At 38.7% G+C, this 22,780-nt stretch overlaps 1 protein-coding gene, 1 long non-coding RNA gene, 14 other non-coding genes and 1 pseudogene across 17 annotated transcripts in view; 10 read left to right on the top strand and 7 right to left on the bottom strand.

Moving 5' to 3' along the window:
- The window catches only part of LOC130179894 (tumor necrosis factor alpha-induced protein 2-like), a 10,514-nt gene extending 6,205 nt beyond the window's left edge, over nt 1-4,309 (bottom strand). Inside the window, 2 exon segments of the mRNA XM_056393027.1 lie at nt 396-635; nt 4,155-4,309. Coding sequence (XP_056249002.1) covers nt 396-635; nt 4,155-4,206 — 292 coding nt within the window. The 5' untranslated portion in view covers nt 4,207-4,309.
- On the top strand, nt 587-22,735 carry LOC130179897 (uncharacterized). Of its 2 annotated transcripts, none has more exons than XR_008829339.1 (4): nt 587-675; nt 4,178-4,233; nt 5,406-5,506; nt 22,239-22,735. It is a non-coding gene; the product is annotated as an uncharacterized LOC130179897 (long non-coding RNA). The 2 variants fall into 2 exon arrangements; XR_008829338.1 differs by having other exon boundaries at nt 4,178-4,287.
- LOC130180796 (small nucleolar RNA U3) lies at nt 6,276-6,482 on the top strand. The gene has a single exon (XR_008829472.1). It is a non-coding gene; the product is annotated as a small nucleolar RNA U3 (small nucleolar RNA).
- On the top strand, nt 7,187-7,393 carry LOC130180793 (small nucleolar RNA U3). Its single transcript, XR_008829469.1, has one exon. It is a non-coding gene; the product is annotated as a small nucleolar RNA U3 (small nucleolar RNA).
- LOC130180786 (small nucleolar RNA U3) lies at nt 10,033-10,239 on the bottom strand. Its single transcript, XR_008829463.1, has one exon. It is a non-coding gene; the product is annotated as a small nucleolar RNA U3 (small nucleolar RNA).
- On the top strand, nt 10,712-10,895 carry LOC130180797 (small nucleolar RNA U3; annotated as a pseudogene).
- Nucleotides 11,468-11,674, bottom strand: LOC130180783 (small nucleolar RNA U3). Its single transcript, XR_008829460.1, has one exon. It is a non-coding gene; the product is annotated as a small nucleolar RNA U3 (small nucleolar RNA).
- On the top strand, nt 12,396-12,602 carry LOC130180792 (small nucleolar RNA U3). The gene has a single exon (XR_008829468.1). It is a non-coding gene; the product is annotated as a small nucleolar RNA U3 (small nucleolar RNA).
- On the bottom strand, nt 13,261-13,467 carry LOC130180794 (small nucleolar RNA U3). The gene has a single exon (XR_008829470.1). It is a non-coding gene; the product is annotated as a small nucleolar RNA U3 (small nucleolar RNA).
- Nucleotides 14,190-14,396, top strand: LOC130180795 (small nucleolar RNA U3). The gene has a single exon (XR_008829471.1). It is a non-coding gene; the product is annotated as a small nucleolar RNA U3 (small nucleolar RNA).
- On the bottom strand, nt 14,993-15,199 carry LOC130180785 (small nucleolar RNA U3). The gene has a single exon (XR_008829462.1). It is a non-coding gene; the product is annotated as a small nucleolar RNA U3 (small nucleolar RNA).
- Nucleotides 15,986-16,192, bottom strand: LOC130180790 (small nucleolar RNA U3). The gene has a single exon (XR_008829466.1). It is a non-coding gene; the product is annotated as a small nucleolar RNA U3 (small nucleolar RNA).
- On the top strand, nt 17,462-17,668 carry LOC130180782 (small nucleolar RNA U3). Its single transcript, XR_008829459.1, has one exon. It is a non-coding gene; the product is annotated as a small nucleolar RNA U3 (small nucleolar RNA).
- Nucleotides 18,237-18,443, bottom strand: LOC130180788 (small nucleolar RNA U3). The gene has a single exon (XR_008829465.1). It is a non-coding gene; the product is annotated as a small nucleolar RNA U3 (small nucleolar RNA).
- LOC130180791 (small nucleolar RNA U3) lies at nt 19,007-19,213 on the top strand. The gene has a single exon (XR_008829467.1). It is a non-coding gene; the product is annotated as a small nucleolar RNA U3 (small nucleolar RNA).
- LOC130180778 (small nucleolar RNA U3) lies at nt 19,954-20,160 on the top strand. The gene has a single exon (XR_008829455.1). It is a non-coding gene; the product is annotated as a small nucleolar RNA U3 (small nucleolar RNA).
- Nucleotides 21,675-21,881, top strand: LOC130180784 (small nucleolar RNA U3). Its single transcript, XR_008829461.1, has one exon. It is a non-coding gene; the product is annotated as a small nucleolar RNA U3 (small nucleolar RNA).
- Nucleotides 22,736-22,780: the final 45 nt, after the last annotated feature.

The raw sequence follows: 22,780 nt of genomic DNA, 5'->3' as shown, positions 1-22,780 counted from the left end.
AAGAAAATGAGGCATCTAAACTTCATAGAAGAAATACAGATAAACAGATTTTCTCTATTATTGGTTAAAAGTTTGTTGCTGCATTATAAAATAGTTTCTCAATGGTTGCACACACTTAAATATTTAATATTTGTCAGGTTGTTTCCATCTCACAGAGACTTATTTACAGATAAGCGATTTCCTATAGTATCACTTCAGTATTGGTGCAATAATTCCACACTGAAATTGTATTTTACACACCATGTAAGTAATAAAACACCGCCAGAACAAAACTGTAACTCTGTTCCTTGAGCTACTTGAGGGTGAAATGTGAGCTGCACCCTCATTCAAACACATTCAACACAACATTAACATCATCTACTGTAAGAGCAGGGTGTTTATTAAATGTCTGCTACCTTGTTGAGACAAATCCTCTCTGGGCGAGTGGCGTCCATCAGTGGTGATGGGGGCCGTGACACTGTCCTGACCTCTGGGGCCCCTGAAAAGTTTCTTGAACCAGCATCCCGCTGATTTAGTACCGTGGCCGGGGAGAGAGTTGAACTTGAAGCCGTCTGGCTCTGTGGAGCCTGACAGGGTCCGCATCCTTGTCCGGGCAGAGAAACGGGAACAACGGACTGAGAAAGGCGCTGACAAATCTGTGGAGACAAAACAAATGTTGTCAAGGAAAAGTAAAAAGTAAGTTACAATCTGAAAGTTGTATGTCGGCATTTCACCTAAGGCTAACGCTAGCTAACTGACTTAGCGCGCTAAAATATTGAATTTAGTTGTTGCTGCTTTCCTACTTTTTGTATTTTAGTTAGCGATTTTTAAAAACAATTCTGTCTTTGCATTTTTAAAATACTACAAAAAGATATGTTCTTATATTTTAAATAAAAAGAAGGCTTCAAAATCGGTGCTAGCTAAACAATTAAGCTAATATAACTTCCGGTGTTATTTTCAAAATAAAACTATAATGAGCATATTTAGTTTTTTGTGCAAAGGCTGTCGAAGTTAAATATGAAGCTATACTAGAAGATGAATCTGTAGTACAAAGGTTGCTTGTTTTTTTTTTTTTTTTTTAAATTGATGAATAAATAAATAAATACATTAACTTAAATTAAGTTACAAAACTATGAGCAACACAAGAGAGCAAGTTAAAAGTCAGTGGTGTTGTGGTTCAACATTATCATCCTCATCACAGTAAGTACAATCTTAATATTCCATGAGTAAAACAAAATTAAAATATATAAAAACATGAAAAAAGAGGGCATCAAGTAACACGTGCAAATATCAGGTAATCCAAATACACATTTTCTATTATATTGCTCACATTTCAACCAAATTTAAGAATAAAAATAATAAAAACTAAAACAAATATGTATAATTAAAAACAATCTAGACATTATAGACATAACTAAAATCTAAATTGACTGAATAAGCACAAGGGAGTTCAAACTGAAATCTCACCCAGTCCCTACACATTAAATTAAACAGTACTTGCGTTATGAGTTTAGTTGAAACCTTCTTGAGGGTAAACACTCAATAATCCAGTCCAGAGTAGACGTGGACATAAAAGTCTGTTGTGCCTTCTTTTTCTCAAACTACCCCGGAGGATGTTACTCACCTCACAGCGTCTGTAAATGGCAACAGTACAGCTGCTGAGTTAGAGAGTCCTTTTTAAAGCTCCAACAAGCTCCTCCTATTTAAGCTCATGCATGTAGAAGATTGGAAAGTCCACACACACACACACACAGACACACACACAGACACACACACACACACACACACACACACAAACACACACACACACACACACACACACACAAGCTGGGCTTTTTTTAGACACACTTGAGCTGAAGTAATGTTGGAATTTGCTAGAGAGGAAAGTATTTTATCAATACTTTTGAAATTCTGTGCAGACATTCATGATGCCTAGAGGAGGAATCCCTCTGACTTTTCATGTAAATGGCCAACTTCCTGCCAGAGATTCATGTGTTCATACTTCCATGTTAAGAATAGCATACTTCATATATGTAGGGCTGAAAGATTATTTTAATTTTCTCATAGTTTTCTCAGTTGGTCAATGAATCATTTAGTCTGTAAAACATCAGAAAATTACAAAAATACCCATTTCAATTGTCCTTTTTGTGTGAATTTATAGATATATGATTGACTGTAATTAAACATCAAACAAACCCAGCAAACTCTCACATTTAAGAAGCTGGAGCCATCAAATGTTTGCTTGAAAAATAACCCAAGCAATTAATAGATGATGAAAATAGTAGTTGATTAATTTCTCTTGTTCAACTTCATGATTAGTTGGCAAATAGACTTTACATGTGTTGTGTTGTTTAAACAACAACACTGGTAATTATTTCAAACTCAAAACAACCTAATGTCCGATTGAGTTTATTGTGACATGTAAATAATGGCTTCTGTCCTTCAGGAGCAAAAGCAGAAATGACATGGGGCACCTCTGTACACATCCTGAATACTGGTTTCCATTAGCCGTGACCACAGTCATACCCTCGACCAAGTACCAACACATAACCGACCGCAATAGTTAATTATTTTAACAACTAATTTGCAACAGTTAATACGTTTTAGGAAGCGTAATGCCGACCAGATTAAGTTTTCTATTTAACATAATAAGGAAATGTTGTTAATTGGTTAATATGAGTAAATTTTCACAGATAACTTAATAATTTTCTGCCAAAATACTGATCTTGCAGTACAATATTCACCCAGTGGAGTTTAATAATACAGTCATTATTAAACTTAACTGTCAGCAGCGTATTTGTGTTGTTTACAACGTATTCAAATAGTCAAATAGTTTTTAAATTTAGTAAACAATAGCTTTATTCACTGGTTCCATTATATTTGTGTTATTGTCTTCAGAAAATATTCAGGCCGTCTCCACTTGTCCATCATTATTTCATAACGTATGAAAAATAAAATCCTGAAATGAAGAAATTTTAATCAATACTCAACAGAAGCATCACTTGCATATGGGTAGAGTTCCCTATTTCCTCCTCCGCGCCTCAGTCAGGTGACGCTGGTTTTCTTCTAAGGGACTCTCTGAATTTTGTCTTTAGTTCATCATTCTGCTTTTTTCGGACAATCCCCGTTCTAGCTGTGGATAATCCCTGTATTATCGCTCCGCCACAACATATTTCACTTCTTAAAAGTACAAAATACTGTACATAATGTATTCAGTATTGTCTCTTTGTTTGTTCCAACATTATATCAAAACTGCATGATGACTAAATTGAAATCCCAGATGCTTTTTATAGATGGCCTTCATCGTTTTGTTTCCCCAAACTCTGCCTCACATATTTAGTGTCTTTGGGTTCGTTCAGGACTTTTTGAGACATCATGGTGATGATTCAAATGTGGAAAAAAACTATAGGTCTCAGAATAAAGATGCATCAATATTTTCTAAACATCAGGATAAGATTTTCTCACACCCATACTGACCTTTAAGAGCACAGGACCAATACCTGACACCAACATCAGCACTTTCAATGAGTTTTTACACATTTTAATGGAGATATTGTTTTTCTTTTGCTTCCACTTCAGCTGTAGTATTTTTATTTATTTATTTTTTACATAATTAGAGCTGGTTCCTCTCTGAATAAAAGCCCTTGTATTCTGGTGTGCTCATATTGCCTCTATAGTTAGATAATATTCATCATATCATCGTGTCTGTGTGATATAAAAACTCATGCAGCAGCAACGTTTGCAAAGTAGCTCAGACCATAAATTCTGTGATAAGGTGTGTGACAGAATGACTGTATTGTCCTTTTTTATACAGATAAATAATGAAATGAATTCACTCCATAGTAATGTACAATAAGATTATAAATATTAAATAAATCAATCTTTAATACTCCTAAAAGGAACCATTTAGAGTATAAGTATATTTTTATGTGTTATATCTAACGTGATGCTTTTTGCTATATAAGGTTGTTCAGTATGTAATGCAGTATAACATATGTTTACAAGACATGGTATGTTAAAGTAAAACTAACAACTAAGTAATTTGTTTTATGATAAAGAAAATATTATAATATAAAACATTATGCTAATATACAACAGATGCAAATTGTATATTTTACAATAAATAGGATTCTAGCAAGCCAATTCAGTCACGGTCACCTGTGTCAGTGTCTCACCTTCTGCTCTGCGGCCTCTGTAGGGAAAACAGCAGCAAAGCTTCCAACACATCGCTCCTGAAGGCAGCTGGACTCACAGGTGTGTAATGTTCATCTGTCTGGGAAGCAGCTCGAGCAAACACTGAACCGAGGGGTAAGATGCAAATAACGTTTGATGTCAGGATGCTGGTTAAATTTACGCTGTGAGAAACTCAGGTCTGATTTCCGTTCATGTACATTTCCTATGAGGGTTTGTGATGCATGAATCCTGTCAAACTGACGTGTGTACTTTATATCACGTAGTCTTTCACGCTTTGGACCAGGTGTTCTTTTATGGTTCTTCATGAATTCATACTTCTCAAAGCGTCTTACAAAGAGGAATGAAGTTCATACCACAAACAACCCACAATTAAAACTGACATACTTCTGCAGAAAACAGAGAAGTCTGAGGTGAGCTCAGGTTTAAATTAGTTTTCTCTGCTTCAGCCACAGCACCTTATATTTTATATGTTGCTATAGTGCGCTAAGAGTTTGTAGCACACCTCGCTTGTTCAGAAATAATCAGTGTGGTTTGTAGAACTTCTCACACATGCAGGTGACCTGATTTAAACCTGTTGTTACTCAGGTCTGCAGGTCTTAAAAAAAACAGTGAGCTTTGAAAAAGTGAACTCAGTATTAAGAAAAGCATCTTAGCAATTTAAAAAAAGAACCCAACACACATTTGTTTGGTATTTGTTTAACCCATCCTACCTGTGTGTGTGACACAGACTAAACCGAGGATCCACTAACTTTCTGATTGTAGTTTAGTAGCTTTTCCACACGTTTCAGTGGTTGATGCCTGTGGAAAAAGTGGCTGCTGAGAAGAAATTATTTTCAGATGTGATCAACAGTTGCATAATATTTTCATTGGAAGCCTTTTCTCTTTTACATCCGAAAATATTTCTTTGGAAACAAAGAAAACTGCAACCCACTGCCTGTTGGGATTTACCTGCAGCTTTCCAACAGGGGAAATGACTGACACTGGAGGACTCTGTGCACGTTTGTGTGTGTGTGTGTGTGTGTGTGTGTGTGTGCGTGCGTTTGCATGTATGTGTGTGTGTGCCCAGTGAATTGATTTTCACCTCAGTCATCTAAATCCTTGCTAAGTTAATCTCAAGCCAAAAGTTTGATTCAAAGGCGGAAAATCTGCCTTTTTTCTTGAGAAATTCGGTTCAATCACATTGTCTCCATCAACAAAGGTTTTGTTTTCTTATCTATCTTTTTTCCCCTCAGACAAGAAGTCCTTGAAGTGCTGAAAAAATGCAGATAGCTGCTGTTGAAGATCATGCGATACAACCAAAAGCTCCAGGACAGCAATCAAATGGCCATGGAGGGTGAGTGAGATTGTTTTCTTGACGGCTGTGACGCAGTTAAAGAGTGAATTTTGAACCTTAATCTTTTTGTGTTTCTCAACCAAACATCATTCAAAGTAATGTCAATTTTACTCCAGTGTATTTACCTCTGCAGCAGAGTAAAGATTTACTTTTGAACCGTTAGATTGTGTGTTTAAAGACTAATATGGATGTGGGATGCGGATTACACATTTACTAGAAAGAGGTTTAAATCAATTTTTGATAGCAATCAGCAGTTTTCATGTGTCTTTGTTTACAGAAGAGGAACTGGTTCTTATTTCAGTATTTTCTTTCATTGACCACGTTTTCACGAAAAGGGTTTTTTGACATAATTTTCCTCCATAATGTCCCAAGAGCCGTTGTGGTTGATGTGACATTCAAACAACGTGTTGACACACCATGGCTTTTGCAAAACAAGTGAACCAACCAAACTAAAAGTGAAAGTATCAGAAGCACAAACTTTCATCGGCGTCAGAAGTGACAGACAGCAGATGTCATGTGAAGCTGAAAGTAGCAGACGCCACAATGACCACAGGTACAAAAAGTGGAAACGTGTGCACATGTAAGAAAGAGGAGAATTTACTGGAAATAAGGTGTTTATCATCCCCTGCAGCCAGTTTTGCAGCAGATGTTTTCAGTATTTTACATGTGATGAAGCTGTGAGGTGTGGCCTTCCTAATCACAGGAGACCACCATGAGTAAAGGTCCACGTCTCCAGGTATAAGACCCTGAGAAACATCCAGAACAAACCAAGACTATACTTTCAGGGATCATTTCTTTAGTCCTTGACTTGAGAAATGTGTTTCTAAAGAGTTTGGTCTCGTTGCCCACGATGAAGAGTGAAGATGTTTCCTTCAGAGCAGGAAACTGGTGGGAAGACTTTGTTTCTTCTCCACTGTTGAAGACTGTTCAGTGTTTCTGAAGGCGACACTGATGCAGGAAACATGATCTGAGTGGACAGCTGCTTATTTAACAAAGTGAAACTAAAAAAAGGTTTTTAATCAATATCACAGTTTAAAAACAAGTCATTGATCTCTGGCTTGTTAACATATGTTCACTCAAAATGCAGAATGGTAGCTTCTAGCAGTAAATGTGAATTAAAAGCCAAAAATGTAAATTATACAAAACAAAAAGAAAGTCACCAGTAGTGATGTTCACCTACGTATGTGATGGCTGCAAATTGTGTTTTTCATTTCTGAGTTTTGGTCTGAAAATATTTTACTTTTAGTTCATATAAATGATTTTTTCCTCGACTCTTTTTACTCGTTTCTTGTTCGACTTCTTTTCTTCTTTTCGTGAGATATTTATCACTTTGTCTTCTCTGTCATCACAGCTGGACGTGTCCAACATTTCTTACAATGAACTACAGCGGGATTTTTAAAGGTAAAATTAAATTCAAGATTTCAATCGAACATAAATTTTATAACAAATGTTACTGTGATCTCCAAATCTTTTTGAAAGACGCTAAGTGACAACAAAGAGAAACTTCTAAGTGATTCATAGTTATTAGTTCTAACAAGTTTAGCTTCAACAGTTTAGATAACGAAGCTGGAGATGAAGCTGTGATGGTAGGAGGTGTGTCCTCCTGCTCCACATGACTCCACCAGGAGTAAAAGTGGTCGTCTGTAGATATAAGACCCTGAGAAACATCCAGAACAAACCAAGACTATACTTTCAGGGATCATTTCTTTAGTCCTTGACTTGAGAAATGTGTTTCTAAAGAGTTTGGTCTCGCTGCCCACGATGAAGAGTGAAGATGTTTCCTTCAGAGCAGGAAACTGGTGGGAAGACTTTGTTTCTTCTCCACTGTTGAAGACTGTTCAGTGTTTCTGAAGGAGACACTGATGCAGGAAACATGATCTGAGTGGAGCTTTTAGCTTAATCTAAAATAGAAACCAACTTTTGAACTGTGATTAAAACTCCTGTAGTTAATCTGCAGAGAGAAAATGAAACTGCCGGTTCTCTATAAAAAATAGTTTGAGATTTAGATTAATAGTCACAGTTGTTTATTGTTAATCACCTATTGTGCAAAGAAACACAAAAGGTTTTTACATGACTCATGAAATACTGTGTGTGTGAGTGTGCAGTAAGCATTTAAACACACACACATACCAGCGCCAAGTCGTTAATGATTTACCGACATGATTTACTGGATGAAGTTATATTGAAATCACGCTTTTATTCAGACAAAGAGACTTTGAAGAGATTTGAAACCCTGATCTGCATTTGTTTAATTGGCTGATCATGTGATTTCAGCTCGGTGTGTTGGGAACCTTCTCAGCCAGAACCGGGGCAATAGATTCATGCGTTGTATGTGTGTGTCTGAGGGAAGTGGACTGTGTGGGTTTGAAGCATTTTAACAGATTTGTACTGTAGGGGCTTTTTGGAGCTTCAGTCTTGTGCCAAACTTCCCTTCCTCCATGTGGCAAGAATGAACTTGGCTCAATATTCACCCACAGAGTTCACGGACATCAACATGCTGAAGGGGTATTCAAGCAGGACAAGGAACCCAGTCTTTCCAGGCTGCTCTCTTCCTGTTTGTCACTTTCCCTCTTTTTATTACAGAAGGATTCGACTTGTTAGGAACGCCTCGAGGCGGTCGGAAAACTTTACTGAACATTAATCGTGACAGTCTCAAACTTGCATCAGAACTCAAACCTGGAACTAACAGAAACCACATCGAGCAGCAGAGACAGTTACACACACGGCCTGAATCTTAACAGGAAACAAGTCATTCATAACTTATTGTAAAATACTAAGAATGATTTACCATTTTGGCACGTTTTATGTGAAATATTAAAGAAATAACACAAAAAAAACATTAAATAACTGCCTGTTTATCACAAGTAGACGATTTACCTTATGATCTACAGATTTATTTACGTTTTTTTTTTTTGTGCTTTTTGCAACTGTGAGTTTTTTCCTTATTCATGATGTGCAATGCATTGTGGGGCAGTATCGTCCATCAACATCAGACTCAAATTCAAGAGATTTTAGTCGCCTTCCAGTCTGAAGTTCATACTATATACTGAAAACATGGTAAAAAAAATAACAATCAAAAAAACCCCCACTAAATTCAAGAGCCACTTACCAGCCCTTTCTGGAGCTTTCAGCTGTGTCATATGGTCTTCATCGGAGGAGGATGTTAGGAGGATCCCATCCAGCTGTTACTGACAACTTTCATGCTTAACTCACATGATGATGATGATGATGATGATGATGAATGAAGTAAAAGTGCAATGAAATGATGATGGTCTGATGAAGACTGTGAAATATGATTGAAAGCTCTGGAGAGGCCTGGTAACTGGACCTTGAGTTGTGACTTGTTTTGTAGAATATGCTGCTGTGAGGTCCCAGACCACAGAGTGAGATTAGCTGCCATCAATTGACATTCTGCACTCTGGGTTTAAAACTGAGCCTCTGACAAAGAGAACGATAGTTTACCGCAGCAAATACCCAGATAATGATGATTAAAAACTGCATTTTAATTAAAATTCCTTGATTCCTGACAGTGTGGACGCTTTTACGCTCTTATCCCATCACTGTTGCCCAGAATAATATGACTTTGTGACGATCAGCTACTTCCAGCTTCTTACTTTAATCCAGTTTTGTGGTTAAACATTTACATTTCACCTTACTGAATATCATTTCTTGTTGTTGCTTTAAGCAAACCTCCCTGCCGGTCTCGCCGTGTCCTCCTCTCTCATATGAAGTTCTTCATGGTTCTGATTTTACTGCTGATGATTAACAACTAATCTTTTACGTGGACGCTCGGTGCAGCCAGGAAACACAAAGAGAGTCAGACAAAGTTGAAGTTACTCTGTGGTAAAGGGACCAGACTTATCATACAGAGGAGATACAGGGTTTGCGTTGTGCAGGTAGAGTTTCAGGTGCACAATCCAGCCTGTGATGCCCTCAGGGGATTTTTATTGATTAATGTCTCTTCACAGGTGGAAAGTTTTTAGTTAAAAGAAAACTCATAAACTCCTGCAGAACAACGTTCCTGTTTATTTACATGGTTTTTAGTTTCCCATGATTTTTTCCAAATGCTGTTCTCACAAACTTTTACACTTTGATAAGAAAAGTGTGGAGGATATATGGAAGAGAGATTATCATGTATAATAAATATTACTTCAGTTTTTAAAATCTCAATCTGGCTGAACCATAGAGATCATCAGACGAACTGACCTACGAGTTCAGACAGCTGCAGACTTTATTTAGCTGTTTGTCAGCAGAGTCACACTGTGGGTTTACAGTTACAAGGAAGGGGTGTTAAAATAAAGCTGATATCTGAAGGTGCAAACAGGAACACAGGAGAGAAACTAAACTCCAAAACACAGAGATTCGGGTGGAAAGTACAAATGCACACAGAAACTTTGTCTCTGGTCACCAACACATTTATCAAAATCACAACACATACAGGAACATGTCAGCTGGGCTCAGCATGGTGAAGAAAACCCCTTTACTTCAGCTGTTAATAAGACTTTATCATAAACAACTGCACCAGCTCCACTCAGACCATGTTTCCTCCATCAGTGTCTCCTTCAGAAACACTGAACAGTCTTCAACAGTGGAGAAGAAACAAAGTCTTCCCACCAGTTTCCTGCTCTGAAGGAAACATCTTCACTCTTCATCGTGGGCAGCGAGACCAAACTCTTTAGAAACACATTTCTCAAGTCAAGGACTAAAGAAATGATCCCTGAAAGTATAGTCTTGGTTTGTTCTGGATGTTTCTCAGAGTCTTATATCTACAGACGACCACTTTTACTCCTGGTGGAGTCATGTGGAGCAGGAGGACACACCTCCTACCATCACAACTTCATCATTGACGAGCCTCTTATTTTGTAGTGGAGAGAAACTGACAGTGATGAAACACTGTCTGAGGTTTACATCCAAATGTAGAACAAAGTTTAACTGAATTTGCAGAGAATCAGCAAAAGAACATGTGAGTTAAAGATCATTTCCATCCACTACTTTTATCCCAACATGATCAATACCTGGTTCAGGAAGACACAGCTCCTCCAGATTCAAGTCACTTTATTTATAGAGCTCATTTAAAAACAAGTAAATCTGTCAACGATGAAGCTGTGATGGTAGGAGGTGTGTCATCCTTCTCCACACGACTCCACCAGGAGTAAAAGTGGTCGTCTGGAGATATAAGACCCTGAAAAACATCCAGAACAAACCAAGACTATACTTTCAGGGATCATTTCTTTAGTCCTTGACTTGAGAAATGTGTTTCTAAAGAGTTTGGTCTCGCTGCCCACGATGAAGAGTGAAGATGTTTCCTTCAGAGCAGGAAACTGGTGGGAAGACTTTGTTTCTTCTCCACTGTTGAAGACACTGATGGAGGAAACATGATCTGAGTGGACAGCTGCTTATTTAATGAAGTGAAACTAAAAAAAGGTTTTTAATCAACATTAGATTTTAAAAACAAGTCATTGATCTCTGGCTTGTTAACATATATTCACTCAAAATGCAGAATGGTAGCTTCTATTAGTAAATGTGAATTAAAAGCCAAAAATGTCAAACACACAAAACAGAATGAAAGTAACCAGTAGTGATGTTCACCTACGTATGTGATGGCTGCAAATTGTTTTTCATTTCTGAGTTTTGGTCCAAAAATATTTTACTTTTAGTTCATATAAATTATTCTTTCCTCGACTCTTTTTACTCATTTCTTGTTTTACTTCTTTTCTTCTTTTCGTGAGATATTTATCACTTTGTCTTCTCTGTCATCACAGCTGGACGTGTCCAACATTTCTTACAATTAACTTCACCTACAATTAAAGCTAAAGCTAATAATTATAGCTTGTTGTTTGAGCAGCTTAGTTTTGGTTTAAGCATAACACCGACCAAATACCATGAGTACATCTACATACTTTGAAAAGCTTTTATAGATTAGACTCAACATATTTGAGTTTATTTAACAACTGCACCAGCTCCACTCAGATCATGTTTCCTCCATCAGTGTCTCCTTCAGAAACACTGAACAGTCTTCAACAGTGGAGAAGAAACAAAGTCTTCCCACCAGTTTCCTGCTCTGAAGGAAACATCTTCACTCTTCATCGTGGGCAGCGAGACCAAACTCTTTAGAAACACATTTCTCAAGTCAAGGACTAAAGAAATGATCCCTGAAAGTATAGTCTTGGTTTGTTCTGGATGTTTCTCAGGGTCTTATATCTACAGACGACCACTTTTACTCCTGGTGGAGTCATGTGGAGCAGGAGGACACACCTCCTACCATCACAGCTTCATCTTCAGCTTCATCATCAGAAAACTTTAGAGCTGAACTTTTAAAACTTTCATCTGCTCAGGATCCAGAAACCAACCACTGCTTTAGTTTCTGTCTGTCTGTCTCTTCATTGACAAATTCATGGAGCTGTTGTTGAGTCACTGGGAAAAAGTTCTCCACTGGAAAGACGTTTGTTTTCACCAGAGAGGCTGATGTGATATCAGCTGATAAACTGGACACACCCACGGTGATGACAGAGACAGGGAAAAAAATATGTCCAAGACAAACAGACACCAAACGAGAAACAAATCTGACCTAAAAGTAAATAATTCCAGTAGAAAACGTTCAGCAGCGACTCAACAACAGCTCCATGAATTTGACAATGAAGAGACAGACGTGTGAAAGAGTGTTACTGTCTCTTTGAAAGTCTTTGAGTCACTTTCTGCTCAGACAACTCAGAAACATGGTGACAACAAAAAGAAACTAAAGCGTTGGTTGGTTTCTGAATCCTGAGCAGATGAAAGTTTGTGAAAGCTGTGATGGTAGGAGGTGTGTCCTCCTGCTCCACATGACTCCACCAGGAGTAAAAGTGGTCGTCTGTAGATATAAGACCCTGAGAAACATCCAGAACAAACCAAGACTATACTTTCAGGGATCATTTCTTTAGTCCTTGACTTGAGAAATGTGTTTCTAAAGAGTTTGGTCTCGCTGCCCACGATGAAGAGTGAAGATGTTTCCTTCAGAGCAGGAAACTGGTGGGAAGACTTTGTTTCTTCTCCACTGTTGAAGACTGTTCAGTGTTTCTGAAGGAGACACTGATGCAGGAAACATGATCTGAGTGGACAGCTGCTTATTTAATAAAGTGAAACTAAAAAATGTTTTTTAATCACCATTAGAGTTTAAAAACAAGTCATTGATCTCTGGCTTGTTAACATATATTCACTCAAAATGCAGAATGGTAGCTTCTAGTAGTAAATGTGAATTAAAAGCCAAAAATGTCAAACACACAAAACAGAATGAAAGTAACCAGTAGTGATGTTCACCTACGTAAACAACAAGCTATAATTATTAGCTTTAGGTTTTATTTGTAGTTGTAGTTAATTGTAAGAAATGTTGGACACGTCCAGCTGTGATGACAGAGAAGACAAAGTGATAAATATCTCACGAAAAGAAGAAAAGAAGTCTCAAGAAACAAGTAAAAAGAGTCGAGGAAAAAAATAATTTATATGAACTAAAAGTGAAATATTTTTCGGATCAAAATTCAGAAATGAAAAACAATTTGCAGCGATCACATACGTAGGTGAACATCACTACTGGTTACTTTCATTCTGTTTTGTGTGTTTGACATTTTTGGCTTTTAATTCACATTTACTAATAGAAGCTACCATTCTGCATTTTGAGTGAATATATGTTAACAAGCCAGAGATCAATGACTTGTTTTTAAACTGTGATAATGATTAAATACATTTTTTTTGGTTTCACTTTGTTAAATAAGCAGCTGTCCACTCAGATCATGTTTCCTGCATCAGTGTCTCCTTCAAAAACACTGAACAGTCTTCAACAGTGGAGAAGAAACAAAGTCTTCCCACCAGTTTCCTGCTCTGAAGGAAACATCTTTACTCTTCATCGTGGGCAGCGAGACCAAACTCTTTAGAAACACATTTCTCAAGTCAAGGACTAAAGAAATGATCCCTGAAAGTATAGTCTTGGTTTGTTCTGGATGTTTCTCAGGGTCTTATATCTCCAGACGACCACTTTTACTCCTGGTGGAGTCATGAGGAGATGGAGGACACACCTCCTACCATCACAGCTTCATCATCAGAAAACTTTAGAGCTGAACTTTTAAAACTTTCATCTGCTCAGGATCCAGAAACCAACCACTGCTTTAGTTTCTGTCTGTCTGTCTCTTCATTGACAAATTCATGGAGCTGTTGTTGAGTCACTGGGAAAAAGTTCTCCACTGGAAAGACGTTTGTTTTCACCAGAGGCTGATGTGATATCAGCTGATAAACTGGACACACCCACGGTGATGACAGAGACAGGGAAAAAAATATGTCCAAGACAAACAGACACCAAACGAGAAACAAATCTGACCTAAAAGTAAATAATTCCAGTTGAAAACGTTCAGCAGCGACTCAACAACAGCTCCATGAATTTGTCTTGGGATAACAGTAGTGGATGGAAATGATCTTTAACTCACATGTTCTTTGGCTGATTTTCTGCAAATTCAGTTAAACTTTGTTCTACATTTGGATGTAAACCTCAGACAGTGTTTCATCACTGTCAGTTTCTCTCCACTACAAAATAAGAGGCTCGTCAATGATGAAGTTGTGATGGTAGGAGGTGTGTCCTCCTGCTCCACATGACTCCACCAGGAGTAAAAGTGGTCGTCTGTAGATATAAGACTCTGAGAAACATCCAAAACAAACCAAGACTATACTTTCAGGGATCATTTCTTTAGTCCTTGACTTGAGAAATGTGTTTCTAAAGAGTTTGGTCTCGCTGCCCATGATGAAGAGTGAAGATGTTTCCTTCAGAGCAGGAAACTGGTGGGAAGACTTTGTTTCTTCTCCACTGTTGAAGACTGTTCAGTGTTTCTGAAGGAGACACTGATGCAGGAAACATGATCTGAGTGGAGCAGGTGCTTATTTAACAAAGAGAAACTAAAAAACGTTATTTAATCAACATTAGAGTTTAAAAACAAGTCATTGATCTCTGGCTTGTTAACATATATTCACTCAAAATGCAGAATGGTAGCTTCTATTAGTAAATGTGAATTAAAAGCCAAAAATGTCAAACACACAAAACAGAATGAAAGTAACCAGTAGTGATGTTCACCTACGTATGTGATGGCTGCAAATTGTTTTTCATTTCTGAGTTTTGGTCCGAAAATATTTTACTTTTAGTTCATATAAATGATTTTTTCCTCGACTCTTTTTACTTGTTTCTTGTTTGACTTCTTTTCTTCTTTTCGTGAGATATTTATCACTTTGTCTTCTCTGTCATCACAGCTGGACGTGTCCAACATTTCTTACAATTAACTACAACTACAATTAAAGCTAAAGCTAATAATTATAGCTTGTTGTTTGAGCGGCTTAGTTTTGGTTCAAGGTGTTAAACACTGATTTCAAGCATAACACCAAGCAAATACCATGACTACATCTACATACTTAGAGAAGCTTTTATAGATTAGACTCAACATATTTGAGTTTATTATAAACAACTACACCAGCTCCACTCAGACCATGTTTCCTCCATCAGTGTCTCCTTCAGAAACACTGAACAGTCTTCAACAGTGGAGAAGAAACAAAGTCTTCCCACCAGTTTCCTGCTCTGAAGGAAACATCTTCACTCTTCATCGTGGGCAGCGAGACCAAACTCTTTAGAAACACATTTCTCAAGTCAAGGACTAAAGAAATGATCCCTGAAAGTATAGTCTTGGTTTGTTCTGGATGTTTCTCAGGGTCTTATATCTACAGACGACCACTTTTACTCCTGGTGGAGTCATGTGGAGCAGGAGGACACACCTCCTACGATCAGTGAGGATTTTATCTTTTATTTCGTTGGGTCATTGCCGCCATGACTCTAGTATTTCAGGAAATGTTGATGAAATGCCTCAGAGACCTTCACAAACTGCTGCTGTGGTTCATTTTCAGATCAACAAGCGCATGAGCATGAAAACTGATCAGTGTTGTGTTTCTTTGTTCCTCACCAACCTGCAGCAAGAGCCACCTGGTTGCTGTCCTGCACTTCAGAGGCCTGGTGAGAGGTCGTGAATACCAGCTGATCCTGCAGCGATTCACGGAGCTCAAGAAAAACTATTTTTTTTTGGCGACATGCAGGTGACCATCAACACAGACTGCCTGTCCAATCTGCCGTTCTCCTGCCTCGGCTTCCTGCTGCCAAACAACTGACTTTATTAAGCTGTTTGTCAGCAGAGTCACACTGTGGGTTTACAGTTAAAAGGAAGGGGTGTTAAAATAAGGCTGATATCTGAAGGTGCAAACAGGAACACAGGAGAGAAACTAAACTCCAAACCACAGAGATTCGGGTGGAAAGTACAAATGCACAGGGAAACATTGTCTCTGGTCACCAACAAAGTTTATCAGAATCACAACAGGTTGAACACAGATGTTACAGGAACATGTCAGCTGGACTCAGTATGGTGAAGAAAGCCCCTTTACTTCTGCTGTTAATAAGACTTTATCATAAACAACTGCACCAGCTCCACTCAGATCATGTTTCCTGCATCAGTGTCTCCTTCAGAAACACTGAACAGTCTTCAACAGTGGAGAAGAAACAAAGTCTTCCCACCAGTTTCCTGCTCTGGAGGAAACATCTTCACTCTTCATCGTGGGCAGCGAGACCAAACTCTTTAGAAAAACATTTCTCAAGTCAAGGACTAAAGAAATGATCCCTGAAAGTATAGTCTTGGTTTGGTCTGGATGTTTCTCAGAGTCTTATATCTACAGACGACCACTTTTACTCCTGGTGGAGTCATGTGGAGCAGGAGGACACACCTCCTACCATCACAGCTTCAACACTGACGAGACTGAGGTTTACATCCAAATGTGGCACAAAGTTGAACTGAATTTAGAGAAAATCAACTTTACAATATGTGAGTTAATGATTATTTCCATCCATTACTGTCGCACTGACATCAGGAGTTGGTTCGTTGAGACAAACAGTCGGCATCATTAAAACATTACTGAAAACGAGAGTGCAACAAGGTGACGTGACTGAAAGAGAGCCAAACCTCAAACAGAGAAAAACCACATAGGAAATGTGACAGAGATAAAATATATATGTTTTTTTTTATGTATGAATTTGAGGAAGGTTAAAATCTCCTCATCACTGCACACAGATCTGATGTTTTCACTGCTGCTGTGTTTCATCTCTTCGGACGATGTTTAGGTCACAAGCTTCATGTTCGTCATGGTTAATTCAATCAATCTTTTTCCATTTCATGTTTGTTTTTATTGATTCATCAAGTTTCCAACTTCAGTCAAGTGTAAAAAACTTTTCTGTTCCTCTCCAGTTTATTTATGTGCAAATTGAAAATGCACTTTGTGACTCCACATGAACCTTTTTTCCACTGAGTGAAGTCGTGAACCTGACACTGCGTTCCTGCAGCTCAGGCACCGGTTTTGGTTTGAATGAAAACTTAAAAAATCTCGACCCTACGTGACAAACGACTGCGTACTTTAAAGAGTCATGAGGAACCTGCAGAGGTGTTTTCACTTATGTAGCCGGATTAGACTTTTCCTCAGTTTGAGAGTGTAACTCACTGACATCTCACTTCCTTGTCACATGTGATTTAGGAGAATATTTTACAACTTCTCTTTAACTTCAACCCGTCACCTGATCTTCTACAAAGCTGGAACTGCAATTAAGAAACAGCATTTATTTAAAACAACTGCACCAGCTCCACTCAGATCATATTTCCACTACTGTTATCCCAACATTAGGAGTTGGTTTGTTATATATAACATATAAAGGTGAAAAAATCCTGGAGCCAATTCAAGAAAGATAAAACGGACATTTACTCTCCTACATGATCAATACCTGGTTCAGGAAGACACAGCTCCTCCAGATTCAAGCTGTGATGGTAGGAGGTGTGTCCTCCTGCTCCACATGACTCCACCAGGAGTAAAAGTGGTCGTCTGTAGATATAAGACCCTGAGAAACATCCAGACCAAACCAAGACTATACTTTCAGGGATCATTTCTTTAGTCCTTGACTTGAGAAATGTGTTTCTAAAGAGTTTGGTCTCGCTGCCCACGATGAAGAGTGAAGATGTTTCCTTCAGAGCAGGAAACTGGTGGGAAGACTTTGTTTCTTCTCCACTGTTGAAGACTGTTCAGTGTTTCTGAAGGAGACACTGATGGAGGAAACATGATCTGAGTGGACAGCTGCTTATTTAATAAAGTGAAACTAAAAAAAGGTTTTTAGTCAACATTAGAATTTAAAAACAAGTCATTGATCTCTGGCTTGTTAACATATATTCACTCAAAATGTAGAATGGTAGCTTCTAGTAGTAAATGTGAATTAAAAGCCAAAAACAGAATGAAAGTAACCAGTAGTGATGTTCACCTACGTATGTGATGGCTGCAAATTTTTTTCATTTCTGAGTTTTGGTCCGAAAATATTTTACTTTTAGTTCATATAAATGATTTTTTCCTCGACTCTTTTTACTCGTTTTTTGTTTTTCTTCTTTTCGTGAGATATTTATCACTTTGTCTTCTCTGTCATCACAGCTGGACGTGTCCAACATTTCTTACAATTAACTTCAACTACAATTAAAGCTAAAGCTAATAATTATAGCTTGTTGTTTGAGCGGCTTAGTTTTGGTTTAAGGTGTTAAACACTGATTTCAAGCATAACACTGACCAAATACCATGACTACATCTACATACTTAGAGAAGCTTTTATAGATTAGACTCAACATATTTGACTTTATTTAACAACTGCACCAGCTCCACTCAGATCATGTTTCCTGCATCAGTGTCTCCTTCAGAAACACTGAACAGTCTTCAACAGTGGAGAAGAAACAAAGTCTTCCCACCAGTTTCCTGCTCTGAAGGAAACATCTTCACTCTTCATCGTGGGCAGCGAGACCAAACTCTTTAGAAACACATTTCTCAAGTCAAGGACTAAAGAAATGATCCCTGAAAGTACAGTCTTGGTTTGTTCTGGATGTTTCTCAGGGTCTTATATCTCCAGACGACCACTTTTACTCCTGGTGGAGTCATGTGGAGCAGGAGGACACACCTCCTACCATCACAGCTTCATCGTTGACAGATTTACTTGTTTTTAAACGAGGTCTATAAATAAAGTGACTTGAATCTGGAGGAGCTGTGTCTTCCTGAACCAGGTATTGATCATGTAGGAGAGTAAATGTCCTTTTTATCTTTCTTGAATTGGCTCCAGGATTTTTTCACCTTTATATGTTATATATAACAAACCAACTCCTAATGTTGGGATAACAGTAGTGGATGGAAATGATCTTTAACTCACATGTTCTTTGGCTGATTTTCTGCAAATTCAGTTAAACTTTGTTCTACATTTGGATGTAAACCTCAGACAGTGTTTCATCACTGTCAGTTTCTCTCCACTACAAAATAAGAGGCTCGTCAATGATGAAGCTGTGATGGTAGGAGGTGTGTCCTCCTGCTCCACATGACTCCACCAGGAGTAAAAGTGGTCGTCTGTAGATATAAGACCCTGAGAAACGTCCAGAACAAACCAAGACTATACTTTCAGGGATCATTTCTTTAGTCCTTGACTTGAGAAATGTGTTTCTAAAGAGTTTGGTCTCGCTGCCCACGATGAAGAGTGAAGATGTTTCCTTCAGAGCAGGAAACTGGTGGGAAGACTTTGTTTCTTCTCCACTGTTGAAGACTGTTCAGTGTTTCTGAAGGAGACACTGATGCAGGAAACATGATCTGAGTGGAGCTGGTGCAGTTTTTTAAAATAAGTTCTGTCTTTTAACTGAATTTCCAGCTTTGTAGAAGATCAGGTGACGGGTTGAAGTTAAAGAGAAGTTGTAAAATATTCTCCTAAATCACATGTGACAAGGAAGTGAGATGTCAGTGAGTTACACTCTCAAACTGAGGAAACGTCTAATCAGGCTACATAAGTGAAAACACCTCTGCAGGTTCCTCATGACTCTTTAAAGTACGCAGTCGTTTGTCACGTAGGGTTGAGATTTTTTAAGTTTTCATTCAAACCAAAACCGGTGCCTGAGCTGCAGGAACGCAGTGTCAGGTTCACGACTTCACTCAGTGGAAAAAAGGTTCATGTGGAGTCACAAAGTGCATTTTCAATTTGTCTCTCTGTCACATTTCCCACGTGTTTTTTCTCTGTTTGAGGTTTGGCTCTCTTTCAGTCACGTCACCTTGATGCACTCTCGTTTTCAGTAATGTTTTAATGATGCCGACTGTTTGTCTCAACGAACCAACTCCTGATGTCAGTGCGACAGTAATGGATGGAAATAATCATTAACTCACATGTTGTAAAGTTGATTTTCTCTAAATTCAGTTCAACTTTGTGCCACATTTGGATGTAAACCTCAGTCTCGTCAGTGTTGAAGCTGTGATGGTAGGAGGTGTGTCCTCCTGCTCCACATGACTCCACCAGGAGTAAAAGTGGTCGTCTGGAGATATAAGACCCTGAGAAACATCCAGAACAAACCAAGACTATACTTTCAGGGATCATTTCTTTAGTCCTTGACTTGAGAAATGTGTTTCTAAAGAGTTTGGTCTCGCTGTCCACGATGAAGAGTGAAGATGTTTCCTTCAGAGCAGGAAACTGGTGGGAAGATTTTGTTTCTTCTCCACTGTTGAAGACTGTTCAGTGTTTCTGAAGGAGACACTGATGGAGGAAACATGATCTGAGTGGAGCTGGAGCAGTTGTTTATAATAAAGTCTTATTAACAGCAGAAGTAAAGGGGCTTTCTTCACCACATTGAGCCCAGTTGACATGTTCCTGTAACAGCTTCGTTGAACCTGTTGTGATTCTGATAAACTTTGTTGGTGACCAGAGACAAAGTTTCTCTGTGCATTTGTACTTTCCACCCGAATCTCTGTGGTTTGGAGTTTAGTTTCTCTCCTGTGTTCCTGTTTGCACCTTGAGATATCAGCCTTATTTTAACACCAGTGGCGGCTGCTGGTCTTATAAGGAGGGGAAGCTCATTTTCCGGCCTACATCATAAAATGTGTCCGTTTATTTAAATGTAAATTCGCAGAGTGACAGAAGAGAGTCGGCAAACACAACGCTAGTCGTTTTTAACAAAGACAAAGTCGCTGAGGATCAGTAACGTCTCCAGATCAACTCCGAACAACGGAATGAAAAACTTGAAAACTGCTCCGGTGGATGCTTATACTTATATGCATCATGCTTATACTTATATACTTCAAGATCGCTGATTCGCTCATTTCGCTGTCAACCAAAAAGGGACTCAGCCTCAGACAGATCATCCAATCATCATGCAGAAGCCGAGCGTCCGGGCCAGCCCACTGTCCCATAGACCCCCAGAGACGCTGAGCGTCCGATGGGCGGGACAAAGCCCAGCATTTATCCAATGACCGTCTAGTTTTGCTGCAGTGGACCAACCCACTCTCTGCTTCCCCATTGAAGTCAGGAGAAGCTCGGCGTCTACACTGTGTAAAGCACTGTGGCGCTGCGGGGATGAATGAGAAGAAGTCGTGTCGGTTACCTGTGATAAGTAGCTGATTCTGAACAAAAGATGAACGTGTTCTAGCGCATATTTAGTCAATGAAATGTTCAAACAACAGAACATATTTGACCACTTATTTTGTTGACATTTTAGGGGAAGCTGAGCTTCCCTTGCAGTCTTAGAGCAATCGCCACTGTTTAACACCCCTTCCTTTTAACTGTAAACCCACAGTGTGACTCTGCTGACAAACAGCTAAATAAAGTCAGTTGTTTGGCAGCAGGAAGCCGAGGCAGGAGAACGGCAGATTGGACAGGCAGTCCGTGTTGATGGTCACCTGGATGTCGCCAAAAAAACCTAGTTTTTCTTGAGCTCCGTGAATCGCTGCAGGATCAGCTGGTATTCACGACCTCTCACCAGGCCTCTGAAGTTCAGGACAGCAACCAGGTGGCTCTTGCTGCAGGTTGGTGAGGAACAAAGAAACACAACACTGATCATTTTCATGCTCATGCGATTGTTGATCTGAAAATGAACCACAGCAGCAGTTTGTGAAGGTCTCTGAGGCATTTCATCAACATTTCCTGAAATGCTAGAGAGTCATGGCGGCAATGACCCAACGAAATAAAAGATAACATCCTCACTGATGGTAGGAGGTGTGTCCTCCTGCTCCACATGACTCCACCAGGAGTAAAAGTGGTCGTCTGTAGATATAAGACCCTGAGAAACATCCAGAACAAACCAAGACTATACTTTCAGGGATCATTTCTTTAGTCCTTGACTTGAGAAATGTGTTTCTAAAGAGTTTGGTCTCGCTGCCCACGATGAAGAGTGAAGATGTTTCCTTCAGAGCAGGAAACTGGTGGGAAGACTTTGTTTCTTCTCCACTGTTGAAGACTGTTCAGTGTTTCTGAAGGAGACACTGATGGAGGAAACATGGTCTGAGTGGAGCTGGTGCAGTTGATTTAAAGAAATGAAATCTGTAAAGCTTTCTCTCACTGTAGCTGTTATTTGCTTTGTTTTTAAGTGTTTCAACATCTTAACCCACAATGAAACAGCCCAAATGACTCACTGATATTATTTCAAAATGATAATAAAGTTGAACTTGAAAATTGTCAGTAGATTTAAACTTTTCCAACACTTAGTGGAAAATACAGTTTTTATTCTCTGATATCTTCAGATCCACAGTTTTGCAATGTGAAACCACATTTTCAAATCTTATTGTGACAGTTTTTGTTTTGAATTTCCCCTAAAACAGTATCTGTCTATCTCAGCTTTTGTTACTTACTGTAATTTTGGACATTCAGTTCCAGGATTTCTTTCCATCACTCACACCGGAGATAAACTCACTGAGGGAGGAAGTTCAGAGGACTTAATAAAGCGGATTGGGAGACATCATTCTCTTTATCTCTTTGCCAAACATGAAATCACCCCATTACCAAACCCTGTTATCACTGATCCTTTACTGTAAGACTCACTGTGCTGCCGTCCATTATTACACAACATCTGGACTGACACATTCTTAACAATACCAAAGTCATAAATACAGTATGTTGTCAACACCTGCTCATGTTCAACTATTCCAACTTTTCATCATTCCTGCCTTTTTTTGTTTTGTTAAGAGGATTTACTGACTTATTGTTGTCGTCTCCACTCCCTGTGGATTAAAGATATTGTTCATTGTTATCTCTGAGTGTATCCAGTCGGAGCCCAGTGGTTATGACACATACTGTAATTTTTCTGCTGGTGTTTGCTGTCTTTATCTTCGCTCTCTGTCCAGTAAAGGTGAAAAGTCCAACAAACAATCTCGAAAAGGAGAGAAAATATTTCCGACACATGTAAAAAAAAT

Source organism: Seriola aureovittata, chromosome 13, assembly GCF_021018895.1.
Source record: "Seriola aureovittata isolate HTS-2021-v1 ecotype China chromosome 13, ASM2101889v1, whole genome shotgun sequence".
Classification (NCBI taxonomy): Eukaryota; Metazoa; Chordata; class Actinopteri; order Carangiformes; family Carangidae; genus Seriola; species Seriola aureovittata.
Note: the sequence above shows the minus strand (reverse complement) of the source record. Positions and strands in the feature narration are given on the sequence as shown.